We start from the raw sequence: 12,926 nt of genomic DNA, 5'->3' as shown, positions 1-12,926 counted from the left end.
GGGCAGGGGAGGGGGGGAGTCAAGTCGGAAGTCATTGTCGTCAATTGAATGTCGCATTTATTTTTTATTCCCTGTCAAATGGCATTGGTCCCGCATTCCGAACCCGGAAGTTGGAAGTCATTGTCGTCAAATAAATGTTTCACTCTCTGTCACATGCCATTGGTCCCATGTCAATCGGATGAAGTTGAAAAATTAACGTGACGAAGTTTCTCTGGGACGTACTGATTCCAAATAGGACGTTGAAAAATTAACGTTCCGAAATACGCTGATGACGTCATAATTTTAAAACGCGAAGTTTTTTAAATTTTAAGGTGTGCTGTAGTTGCTCTGAGACGTACTGATTCCGAATATGCCTTTGGTTTTTGCTCTGCGATGAGTAGTTCTCGAGTTATAAGAGGACAAACAAACAAACATACTTTACTGCTTTATATATACTAGGACGTGCCCGTACGTGGGTGCCCGTTCCTTGCCAAAAAAAAAAAAAAAAATGTCTTCGCCCATGCATGCATGGGCGTGCCCGTAAGTGCGTGATGTGACCGTACAATGAATGTATCGTCCCGACGCCGCAGCTCGGATGGCGCTGCAGTTAATCGGGCCTGTATCGGCAGAGTTATTATAAACGTGTACTACAATCGATCGTACCTTACAACAATCAACACAGATTGCAACGTCAAATAAATGAATACGCTCTCAAATGTGCCGTCCGAGGCAGCGTCTGCTCGCCACGTTCAGCATCAGTACGTCGTCACTATGACTATCCGTAAGTCCGGAAGTGACGTCCTCATTTGACTGTCCGGAAGGTCGCATATCGCAGTTACGATGAATCGCAAATTAGTTTTAATTAGTTTTAAAACATAGTTTAACGCCAACATAGCGCCAACATAGTTTGCCAACGTGAAATAAATGAATACGCTCTCAAATGTGCCGTCCGAGGCAGAGTCTGTTCGCCACGTTCGGCACACGTGATAGCTCGCTGCTCTCTGATTGGTTGAATCGTTTTTTGGACATAGCTCGGTAACTACTTCTCCGATTAATATGAAACCTTGAAAAGGCACATCCTCAGGTCCCCAGCAATATACCTGGCAAGTTTCAAGTATATCGGACCCGTGGTTGTCGAGAAACAGCGGTCACAGACAAACACACAGACATACACACAGACAAACACACAGACATACACACACACATACACACAGAGATTACTGGAATTATAGATAGATATTGTTACGGTCCGCGGATTGGATGTTATTTACCGAGCGGAGGTAACCGCGGCCGAACAGTTGTTCCCCGTTTCTTCCCGACTCACCCGATTCACCCAGACGTTGGCCAAATCGCGCTATGCCAAATCAATGATAGAAAGGACACGACGACTGGGAAAGATGAAACGACGCAGTACAGTTCTCAAGACCTCCGGAGGAGGGTATTATTACAGTGGTGGAGAAAAGGGGGTAGATTACAAGGCAGAGTGAGGTAAAGACACAGAAGAGATGGGCACTTAAATACAGTCTTATCAATTCCCAGACAGACCACGGACAAACAGACAAGGTAGACTTACACAGGGATTGATGGCAGGAATGGACAGGTAGGTCGATGGCACAAGGTGCACCTTGGCTCGGGGACAGGATAAACACAGTCCAAAGATGCAGGGAGGTCTCACAGCGCTCGGAGGGGACGTCTTGCTTTCTCTCAGCTCGGCGCGCATCTTCTGACGTCACCTCTCTCTCACTGCGCATGCTCAACGGGGAGTGACACGCCCTCGGCTGGTTGGTTCCGCCCCAATTGGGGCCGGTCCGCCGCTTCCATTGGGTGCGGGGGTTACCGGGCTCCGCCCTTGACGAGGAGCCGACAGGGAGCCCCTGTTTGGTAACCCCGTCGAGCACATGTCCGATGGCGGCTCGTTGGGAAGGCCTGGTGTCCTCCCACCACTCCTACCAAGCCGGAGTGAGGACGCGCACTCCCTGCGCTCGTTGTTGTTGTTGTTGTTGTTGAAGAGAACTGTGAGGAAGAGCTGCGGGGAGGTATTGGGAGGTCCTAAACTTCCTAACGGTGCCATACAATCACATTCTGGTGCAACGAAGGGTCAGAATTAATGGAAACGAATCCTTACCTGACATAGACTAAGAATAACTAGCAAGATGTCCTATAGTTGTCTACCTGAGATGCGGTGGACCTGGATGCGACATTTAATGGGGGAAATAGGGGGAGGTCGGGTCTACAGAGTATTGTTTACAGAAAATGGGACTAGGGAATGGGGGATTGGGGAGAGTTGGGAAGTATTGAGGAAATAGGGGAATATTTACAAGCGGATATGGATGGATGCAAATCCCATATCCGCAACAATATATATATATATATATATATATATTGTTACGGGTCGCGGACAAGATGTTATTTTGACCGAGCGGTGGTGTATTACCGCGACCTAACAGTTCCCCCGATTCTTCCCCAACTCACCCGATTCACCCCAAACTTTGGCCGTATCGCACCGCAGCTGCCCAATCTGGAAAACTCTAAAACGACCGAATGCAAAGAGGAAAAGGAATAAGACGAGAAGACGGACAGAAGAGTAATTGGATTTATTATTTTCACATATAAGTAGGAAGCAAGCAGTCACGTTTATTTACAGGGACATGAGACGCAGGTGACACAGTGCAATCTTTAGCTTATACAGACTTATTGTTACTACCCAGGACAGCACGAACAAAACAAACTCACGTACGCAAATGGATGGAAATTGCAGGCAGGAATGACAGGAGGTGGGTGGCTGGAGGAAGGCCCGGAGCTGGCTGGAGTTTGATCCCGCACGGGACGTCGGGCTGGACCTCGACGGCCGCCGATGCCACCGATCCTGTCGTGTGCGCGGGGTAGCGGGTCGGAGCTGCTTGGTGGAGCCAAGCCAACGCTGCTGGTGGGGGGTCTGGCGTGATGGGTTCTCTCGCGTGACGGGTTCTCTCTCTTACTAACTCCAGGACTCTTTCTCTCTTGCTTAGTCCAATTCTTCCTCACCACCGACAACTCAACGCAACCCCTCCACTCTCCGCAAACACTGACCACCACTGACGACCAGCCCAGCTCTGACCAAAAAAACCACACACTCCGCTCTTGTCGTAGCTCATCCCGTCAAAGCTCATCTGCCTTGGACACGCCCTGCCTGCGGGTTATATAGGCCCCGCCCCTCAACCTTCGCGAACCTCCTCGATGTTTCTCTCCACACCCTCTCCAAGTCCAACCCCTTGTTCGTGGTTGGTTGAGTGGGGCTGACTCACTCCTCCCCTCTATGACGAGGTGGGGACCCGCCTTTCTTCCCCAACCCTGCCTCGTGGTCAATGGCGGATGAAGGGAAAACCGCCCAACATGCAGTTGGCAATGCGAATTGCAATTGACGAAAAGGGGGGGAATGGAAGTGTTGGGAGTGGGAATGAAGGGAATCTATCTCTTTCACTGGTGCAATGGAGTATTTCAATTAATGGGAGACACAGCCTTACCCTAAAACACATAATAAGATATAACTATTGAACAGGGGTATTCTATGATTGGCTGTGGTATGGATGCTTTATGGACTAATTATGGGATGCCCTTTGACCTTTACACAGCTCCGGAGACAGGAGGCGCAGAATAAACAATAATAATAATTCACACAATCAAAAAAATATACAGTCCTCATATCCGCAACACTGCACCCTCCTCCTCTTAGGCACGTTCCGGGCCTACAACTTTTATTTAGTGTGACACGTAGGTGTAGTTCCCTCTACTTTTAACCTGACCCTGAGTGCGACAGTTTTAAAACATAAATAAATGTGTCCCGCTGCTCCATTGCACCCTGCCTAACAGACTTACGCCCACAGTTAACCGAATTGCGGAATGGTCTTCAAACTACACACTGACGGTGGGGAGCATTATTTACAATGACGCTATTTTTATTTACAAGACTAACCCAGGACCTGTGATTGTTCTTTCTGGGGGGGAGACAGTCTGCTCTGCATCAATGCACCATGAAAGCACCCAAAAACGCACCAATACACCCCCAAGCACCAATCGGTGCAGTCACCACAGTTCATCAGTGTTCAATAATAAAAATAACCAAACAACCCCTAACCCTGCAGGTGATCTCTTGCTCTTCGGCTCCCTCTGCTGGCTATTATTATTTCTTCCAGTTGTTGTCATTCCTTTGCTTTGCTTACTGGCGGCCTATTTGTATTAAAACTTGCACCCAATGTGTCCATTTTTATTTATTTTATTTATGGCCCACAGGGCCGACTACGTGTGGTTCACCTGTGGGGCATCGGTGCCCTGTGGCCAAGGTCCGCCAGCAAGATTTCGGGCCCTCATGGCCGGTTCCAGCAGAGGGGCCATGCCCCAACCCATGGGGTCCATAAGTGGTGCTTGGCCACAGACATGTGGTCCATAATGTGGTGCATCGATGCAGACAGCTGGTTCTGGGAATTCCGGGCACACAATGGAGGACTCACGCACGCTCCCCTCGGCGCCCAATGGCGCACAGGTCATGTGGGAGACAAAAGAGACAAATGAGCGAGGGGTAAGGTCACAAGGGTACACATCAATAAGGCAATGCAAGGCGAAATGCGTACGGAGGGCGAAGTGAGAAAGCTCGTCCCTACCGTACGTCACCCCCCTGTCACCTACACTACCCTTGCCCTTACCCCATATTTACAAAATCTACCCATTTACAAATTCGTCACTACTGTCACGTCTTCCCCATATTTCTCCTATACCAAATTCGTCTTCCCTCCCCCACTATCCAAAATTTGCCATCACCCAATTCGTCATCAATCCTCATAAGGAGGAAGAGATGGAACATCAAGCACAATGTCACACCCACGTCATGATGCGTCTCACATTCCAAACATTTGCACAGTAAAAAAATAATCAAAACATGGCATGGTGTGGAGTACCTGTCACCTCAGGTGAGTGGATGCAGATGGTGCGAGGAGACTTCCTAATCCTAACTATCCTATAAATGACATTAACACACTTTACACTACCCGGGGTCTCTCCCTGCCAATCCATTGGCCATCTTACACTATGGGTTCTAAAAACCAATTCCCATTGACCAAACTGTGGTGCTTCTCAATTTGGGGTCTCACTCCCCCGATTCATCTCCCGGTGCCCTTGCACAATTTCTGGGCTGTGACGTGTAGCTCTCCCAGCAGGTCTACCCACCTGCACACCTCCAACACTGTAGTTGCCACCCGAGCTTACCTAGCTCCTCACCCTAACCTAACTAACTGGGGAAGGCCCCTCCTGGCTCTGTCACCCCACTCGGGGCCCTCTGGCACTGGGCTACCCGGGTCCGTCCTCCGGATCCTCGGGCCCCATCCACAACAACTACTACCGGCTCCCAGAGCCCACCTGCGGCCTCACCTGGCCGACATCCTCACAGTGGTGGAGTGCCCAAACCAACTACACACACTAACAGGCTACACGCCCAGCCATTTCCACAACACTAATGCACCCATCCAATCACCATTCTTCCACCCGCACCACAGATGCCAATATCCAACCACAATTTACCTATACCCTCTACCTAACACTTACACTACCCGCCCCGGGTATTCGTGATGGGGGTCCACTCTTCCCCCATTCACACCTTCGCACCATCCACTCCACTCCATTGTTTCCACCATGCTCACTCCACGACCATCCATTCCAATACTCCATTTATTCCACACTACCATTCTCCATACCTGTTGTTGCACACCTGTGCACTCATACCTGGTGCCACCTGCACCCTCCTCCTCTTCCTGGACCATTGGGTCAGCACAATACGCAATCACCACTACTCCCTCATACACTGCTCCATACACCTGTTGAGTTGCACACCTGTGCAATCACACCTGTTCAATCCTCAAACACACGGCATCATCTCATCTACCTGTTGCCCTGCTAACCTAGTGCTCCCCGTCTTCCCTTTAACCTAAGCACATACCACGTCATTATAATCCACCTAATCTACCTGCGTCCCCCACTACAGGTATCAGTCATTAACTAACCTTAACGTTACCTAATGTCATCTTCGCTAGATCCCTACACACAATATCCTAACCCACCCGGGCTAGTTCTCACTGTCATACACCCCATAAGCTAGTGCTCCTTTGCCCCCCCTCCGTGAGGGATGGTGGATTTGCCATCCCACCACATCGGGGGTCTCTCACTATAAATTTTGTTGGTCCAAATTCAATAAATCAAAAATTTGCCAATCACTCTACCATCAAATTTTGCTTTTTTCTAATTTCAGGGCCAAAACACTATCCTCATCACCCGTCTACTTATTAGATCCTCTCGGTGCGCCAATTCCCTTCAAAAGCTCGGCTTCGTACAGCCGAGCAATGAACGCGGGTTCTTTGGTGCCGGCGGCTGGATGCGTCCGGCACTCGGTGCAGGGACGGGGGCTTACCGGTGCCGAGATCCCACGCACCACCTCGGCGCGGAGCCATCCAATTGCCCGATCTCGACCTGCCGGAACGTCTCAATAAAAAGTGGTCGCCATGACGACCCTTCCTATCGGGCTGCCCGCTCCGCCTAGTGGAGCCCGGACGCGGCCGTTCCAAGCGAGGCACAGCGTGGATTGCGTACGGCGGTCCTTTCGAACCCGCCGTGGCTCGGATCCCCGCTGGTTCTCGCGGCACGCGAAGCCCGGCACGCACCGAGGGCCCGATTCGGCTATAAGTCGCTCTAACCGCTAACCCGGTTACCGTCGATGCCTCACCTGCATGCTTACACGCATACGCTACCCCTTTCTTGCTCATACCTCCAGCTGTTCCCATGCTCCTCATACCTTTCCTTACACACCTCGGTACACTCATTCCGCTCACAGACTTGGTCACACACCTGACCACCGAACACCTTGGCACACATTCGTCGCTCGCACACCTCACCAACACACCTCTTCACGCCCCCTCCTCGGTCACCTCCTCTGTGACAATCACAGGTGTGCTCTCACTCGCACACCCAACCACGTGCCTCACGACCAACTCAAGTGTGCATTCCCACACACGCTCTACCATTCCAGGTGTGCATCCTTCCATTCCAGGTGTACATCCTCGCTCACCTGTCACAACCAACTCACGCTCCGTGTCACTCTCACTACTCTCACCTCCACTCTCGGTCGCGCACTCACCCTTACTCTCGACAGCGCACTCTTTCCTCATGCACCTGTCCGTTACACACCTTTCTCGCGCACACTCTTGCGCACACTCTCCCGTTACACCCTCTGTAACACTCACCACAGGCGTGCATTCCCCCTTACTCTTGACAGCGCACTCTTTCCCCATGCACCTGTCCGTTACACACCTTTCTCGCGCATCCTCTTGCGCACACTCTTTCGTTACTTCCTCCGTAACACTTACCACACCGCGCTTCCATGTACCCCCTCGCACACGCGCTACGACCGAATCACTCTCGACAGCACACTCACTGGTCGGCGCGCACTTTTTCCTCACACACCCCATGGTCGGACATTCCCGCACACCTCGTTTTTCGCACACCGGACCTGTTGCACACTTCACCAACGGCCTCTCACGAACACCCGGGTCCACAACAACCCCCGAGCCGACTGAAGCTCCCCTCACATCATGTACATTTCCGATTATATCGCCACTCACCTTGGCACCTCGTCTCCGCACCTCCTTTGCCACCTGCAAACTCTTTATTTGGTTCGTGAGCAGCACATCATGAGTTGAGCACCGACCTTGTACCAATTCCATTACCTCCTCCTTTATTTCTCTCTTAGTTTCTGTCCGTCTCTTCTTAATTTCACTCACCTCTTCTTCCACTTCCTCTAATTTTTGCTTCACCTCTTTTATTTCCCGGTGCGTCTCCTCAAGTTCGTCCTCTAAGGCTACCGTGACCGTCTCTATGTGCATCCTCACCTGCCGGTCCTTTGTCTCCATTACTTCTGTCACCTCATCCAACCTCATTGTTAGTCCCTCACGTACCATCTGACATTGCCTCTGTGTCGCTATTAAGTCATTTTTAATTTCTTTTTGTGTCGCTTTTAACTCTCCTAGTACCGCAGTGTTCTTTTGAACCTGCTCCACTAACTCCGTCTGTCCCTCTGTCAGCTGTTCCACCTCCTCCGTCAGATCTTCTATTCCCCCTTGTAACTTTGCCGTCCCATTTCTCACCTCTTTCTCTATACGCTTTTCGCCTCGCTTTACCTCCTCGCGTACCCCCAAGACCTCCTCACTTACACCTCGTCGTATTTCCTCTTTCATCTCCTCCCTCTCTTTTGTAGATGCTATCCTCATCTGTCCCAATTCATCCCTCTGAGCATCCAATTTACTTTCTGACCCGATTTTCACCGCCTCTATCTGGTTCCCCATCTGTTCGATTTCCCGGGCGGATTGCTCCCCTATTTCCCGCAATTTGTCTTCCATCCTATTTTCTAACCCCATTAACCCATTTTTTACCCCCTCTAACTGATTCTCCTGGGCAGCCATTCTATTTTCCACCCCCGTTAACCCATTCTTTACCTCTTTTATCCCGTTGTCTAACCCCTCACCGGTACCCCTCGCTTCGTTCCTCATTACCCCCAATTGCTCACTCTGAGCCCTCGCTTCGTCCCTCATTACCCCCATTTGGCCCTCCAATCGCTCACCCAATCGCTCAATTTGGCTCCCCATACTCATCTGTACAGCTGCCTGTAGCTGCGCAATGAGGACCTGCATGTCAATCGGCTGCATGTTAAAGCTCGTTGATACAGCGGGCTCGGCTACCGCGCGCTCGTGCGAGGCGCCTTTTTGCGCGCCTGAAACCTCGTGCGCGAGAGCGCCATTTTGTGCGTCTGATACCCCCTCAACCATATTGCCAATGTTCTCCTCTACTTCGTCCCTCTGATCCTGGGTTACTCCTAACCCCTCCTCTAGCTCACCCACCGGCATCCGATCGCCTTGACCAGCCATGGCGCGATTTCAAAATTCGGGTTTTTCTTTTAAAACACAATTTTCCAGCAGCTTGTAATTTTGAGCGCGTTAAGCGCGCTTCGGGTCCGTATCTCACTCCCAGACACCAATTGTTACGGGTCGCGGACAAGATGTTATTTTGACCGAGCGGTGGTGTATTACCGCGACCTAACAGTTCCCCCGATTCTTCCCCAACTCACCCGATTCACCCCAAACTTTGGCCGTATCGCACCGCAGCTGCCCAATCTGGAAAACTCTAAAACGACCGAATGCAAAGAGGAAAAGGAATAAGACGAGAAGACGGACAGAAGAGTAATTGGATTTATTATTTACACATATAAGTAGGAAGCAAGCAGTCACGTTTATTTACAGGGACATGAGACGCAGGTGACACAATGCAATCTTTAGCTTATACAGACTTATTGTTACTACCCAGGACAGCACGAACAAAACAAACTCACGTACGCAAATGGATGGAAATTGCAGGCAGGAATGACAGGAGGTGGGTGGCTGGAGGAAGGCCCGGAGCTGGCTGGAGTTTGATCCCGCACGGGACGTCGGGCTGGACCTCGACGGCCGCCGATGCCACCGATCCTGTCGTGTGCGCGGGGTAGCGGGTCGGAGCTGCTTGGTGGAGCCAAGCCAACGCTGCTGGTGGGGGTCTGGCGTGACGGGTTCTCTCGCGTGACGGGTTCTCTCTCTTACTAACTCCAGGACTCTTTCTCTCTTGCTTAGTCCAATTCTTCCTCACCACCGACAACTCAACGCAACCCCTCCACTCTCCGCAAACACTGACCACCACTGACGACCAACCCAGCTCTGACCAAAAAAACCACACACTCCGCTCTTGTCGTAGCTCATCCCGTCAAAGCTCATCTGCCTTGGACACGCCCTGCCTGTGGGTTATATAGGCCCCGCCCCTCAACCTTCGCGAACCTCCTCGATGTTTCTCTCCACACCCTCTCCAAGTCCAACCCCTTGTTCGTGGTTGGTTGAGTGGGGCTGACTCACTCCTCCCCTCTATGACGAGGTGGGGACCTGCCTTTCTTCCCCAACCCTGCCTCGTGGTCAATGGCGGATGAAGGGAAAACCGCCCAACATGCAGTTGGCAATGCGAATTGCAATTGACGAAAAGGGGGGGAATGGAAGTGTTGGGAGTGGGAATGAAGGGAATCTATCTCTTTCACTGGTGCAATGGAGTATTTCAATTAATGGGAGACACAGCCTTACCCTAAAACACATAATAAGATATAACTATTGAACAGGGGTATTCTATGATTGGCTGTGGTGTGGATGCTTTATGGACTAATTATGGGATGCCCTTTGACCTTTACACAGCTCCGGAGACAGGAGGCGCAGAATAAACAATAATAATAATTCACACAATCAAAAAAATATACAGTCCTCATATCCGCAACAATATTTTTTTTTTTATTTTTTTTTTTTTCTGTCAGTTGATTGTTTGACATTTGTATTACAGTGTACAAGAAGGTATAAATAAATGAATGCCATGTTTATCTTTATCAGCTTTCGAAAGTTTATCAGCTTTCGGCTTGATGAAAACTTTCCTGGAAAGTGGATCGGCCACCACGGTCCGATCGAGTGGCCGGCACGCTCCCCAGATCTTACACCTCCAGATTTCTTTCTTTGAGGGCTCATGAAAGACCTTGTTTATCGTGAAAAGCCTCGTACCATTCAGGAATTGAAGGCTCAAATCACTGCAAAGTTTGAGGAAATTGATATCGAACTCTGCAAGCGTGTGTGCCACTCTGTGCCTGCTCGGCTGCAATTGTGCATCGATCTCAAGGGAGGGCACTTTGAAAATTGCAAGTAAAACAGCTTGGTACACTTCCGTAATAATTTTCCCCCAAATAAATGGTTAGATAAACATGTCATTCATTTATTTATACCTTCTTATACACTGTAATACAAATGTCAAACAATCAACTGACAGAAATATATATATATCATTAGAAATCGGGCGCTACTTTTGACTCACTCTGTATTATTACTGCCAATGTCAAATTATTTATTCCTTTTTAAATCGATCTGTTGTGACCATCAGTTTTGAATTCTTTCCCAGTCACTCAACTATGGCATGATGCTGCTTCATTCGTACCAATAGTCAGAGGTTGTGCATCTTAAACAAGAGGTCAGGATCACTGCCTCCCTGGACGTATTCAGCATTCAATGCATCCTGCACTGCTTTGTTGCGGACTCGCAAACCCACTGCATACGGAATACATGGATGCCGTCATGCGTGGCTTTCTGACGTCCTCCACTCTTGGTCAACGTGCATGTTGCTTTCAATGGAGCCATCTCTCCTAGCTTCCTCTTCTCAGTGTTGGCTGGAGTACTTCAAGACAGTGGCTTGGGCCGTGTCTTCTTTCTCTTGTACTAAAGAACCTCTCCGATGCTCCGAACCCTATCTTCCTTTTTGTTGTCAACTCCGCATTGTCATAAACTGCCCATCCCATTGCTAGGCAGACAAGAGCTACATCATTCTCTGCTCATTGATTGGATTCTGGTCTGATAAATGGAGCTTCTTAATTCTTTGCAGATCTCACCTTTTACTCTGTAAGGGTCGTCAAATAAACCCACTCATGTCCACAGCCAGCCACTGGAAGAGGTTCAGTTTCTTGAACATCTAGGCTTCATCATCCGCCATGACCTCTTCTGGGCTGCTCTGGCCTCTAACACCAGCTCCAGAATAGGCGTTCTATGTCATTCCAAGTCACTTCTTGGAAAGTCGGAACTACTCAGCCTATGAGGCCTTTTTCTGTAATTCAATGGAGTACTGCTCTTCCCTATGGGCTGATGCCCCAGCATTACATGTGTCTTCTGGATGCTGTGGAAGCTAAAGTTATTCTTATTGGCATCTCCCACAATGAGGCTGAAACACCAGATCTGTTTCTGTCACTTCACAAGCAAGTCGATGGTCTCCATCTCCCTCTGCTCTCTCAGATCTCTAACCCTCTCCCGCTTTTCCAAGATGCACACATTTTTCCAGTAACCCTGTCCATCTGTGCGACCTCTGGTGTTTCAGACTTTTTCCCCATACCCTTCAACATATTAAACTGAAACTTTGTGCATTGCTTTATTATAAGTAACAGAACAAGTTCGAATTTCAGGACATTTCGTCAATTTTTCACAGAGTTATGCCCTTTGTGGACTTCGAAAATATCACATTGGTAGGGGACACGTAATGCAAATCGATTCTCGCTCTTGTTTTTTTTTTCTTTGTTGTATGCATAGTCGAGGCTCGTGGAAGAACTAGTACTAGTACAGTAAACGGATCAGGAGACAACACACCAAAAGGAACAGCAGAGAGAGGGGGAAAACACCAACAGCAGAGCCAAAGGCCAAGACCGAGAGAGGCGGACAAGCGATTGGTGATCGGTGAGCAATGGGGGCAGGAGAGGTATATGGGGTGGACAAGATGGATACAGAAGGAAACACTTGTCTGCCAGGAGGGAAAACTAGAAACAGAAAATGTGGAGGATGCAAGATCACAAAGGAGGTGGTAGAAGAGAAGACAGAGAGACCACCGACCTGTCTGCGATGGTGAAGTGATGACCGAGCTTCATCACAGGAGATTATTAAGGCCTCGGCTCCCAGAGTGTCAAACCTTCAAGCTGTGGATGAAAGCCATGTTAGGTAGATTGGGAGTTCAGGAATGCCAAGGAATGACTTTGTACAGCGGAGGATGCCCAGTCTGCGGCTGGTTTTGGAGGCCAACTATCAAATGCGGTTTGCCCAGGAAAGATCATGGCTGATATTGAAACACAGGAGTTTGAATTTATTTATTTTTTATTTTTTTATTTTTTTGTTGTTGTTGTATACAAGATCGAGGCTCGTGAAAGAGCTAACATTAATCACACAAAAAGACAAACCGACACACAAAACACAAAAAACAAGGGGAGCGGTAGACAAGATGGGGAGAGAGGGGAAGGACACAAAAGAGAGGGGGAAGGACACAAACACAACATTTGAGAGCAGGGACATCGG

General features: G+C 49.5%; 1 protein-coding gene across 1 annotated transcript in view; it reads left to right on the top strand.

The window, feature by feature from the left end:
• Positions 1-9,485: 9,485 nt before the first annotated feature.
• The window catches only part of NXF1 (nuclear RNA export factor 1), a 44,230-nt gene continuing 40,789 nt past the window's right edge, over positions 9,486-12,926 (top strand). Inside the window, exon 1 of the mRNA XM_078769174.1 lies at positions 9,486-9,572. Coding sequence (XP_078625300.1) covers positions 9,501-9,572 — 72 coding nt within the window. The 5' untranslated portion in view covers positions 9,486-9,500. The remainder of the gene's footprint in view (positions 9,573-12,926) is intronic.

This window comes from Myxine glutinosa, unplaced genomic scaffold, assembly GCF_964187855.1.
Source record: "Myxine glutinosa unplaced genomic scaffold, kmMyxGlut1.1 SCAFFOLD_1626, whole genome shotgun sequence".
Lineage (NCBI taxonomy): Eukaryota > Metazoa > Chordata > Myxini > Myxiniformes > Myxinidae > Myxine > Myxine glutinosa.
This window is presented reverse-complemented; position numbering and strand designations above follow the sequence as displayed.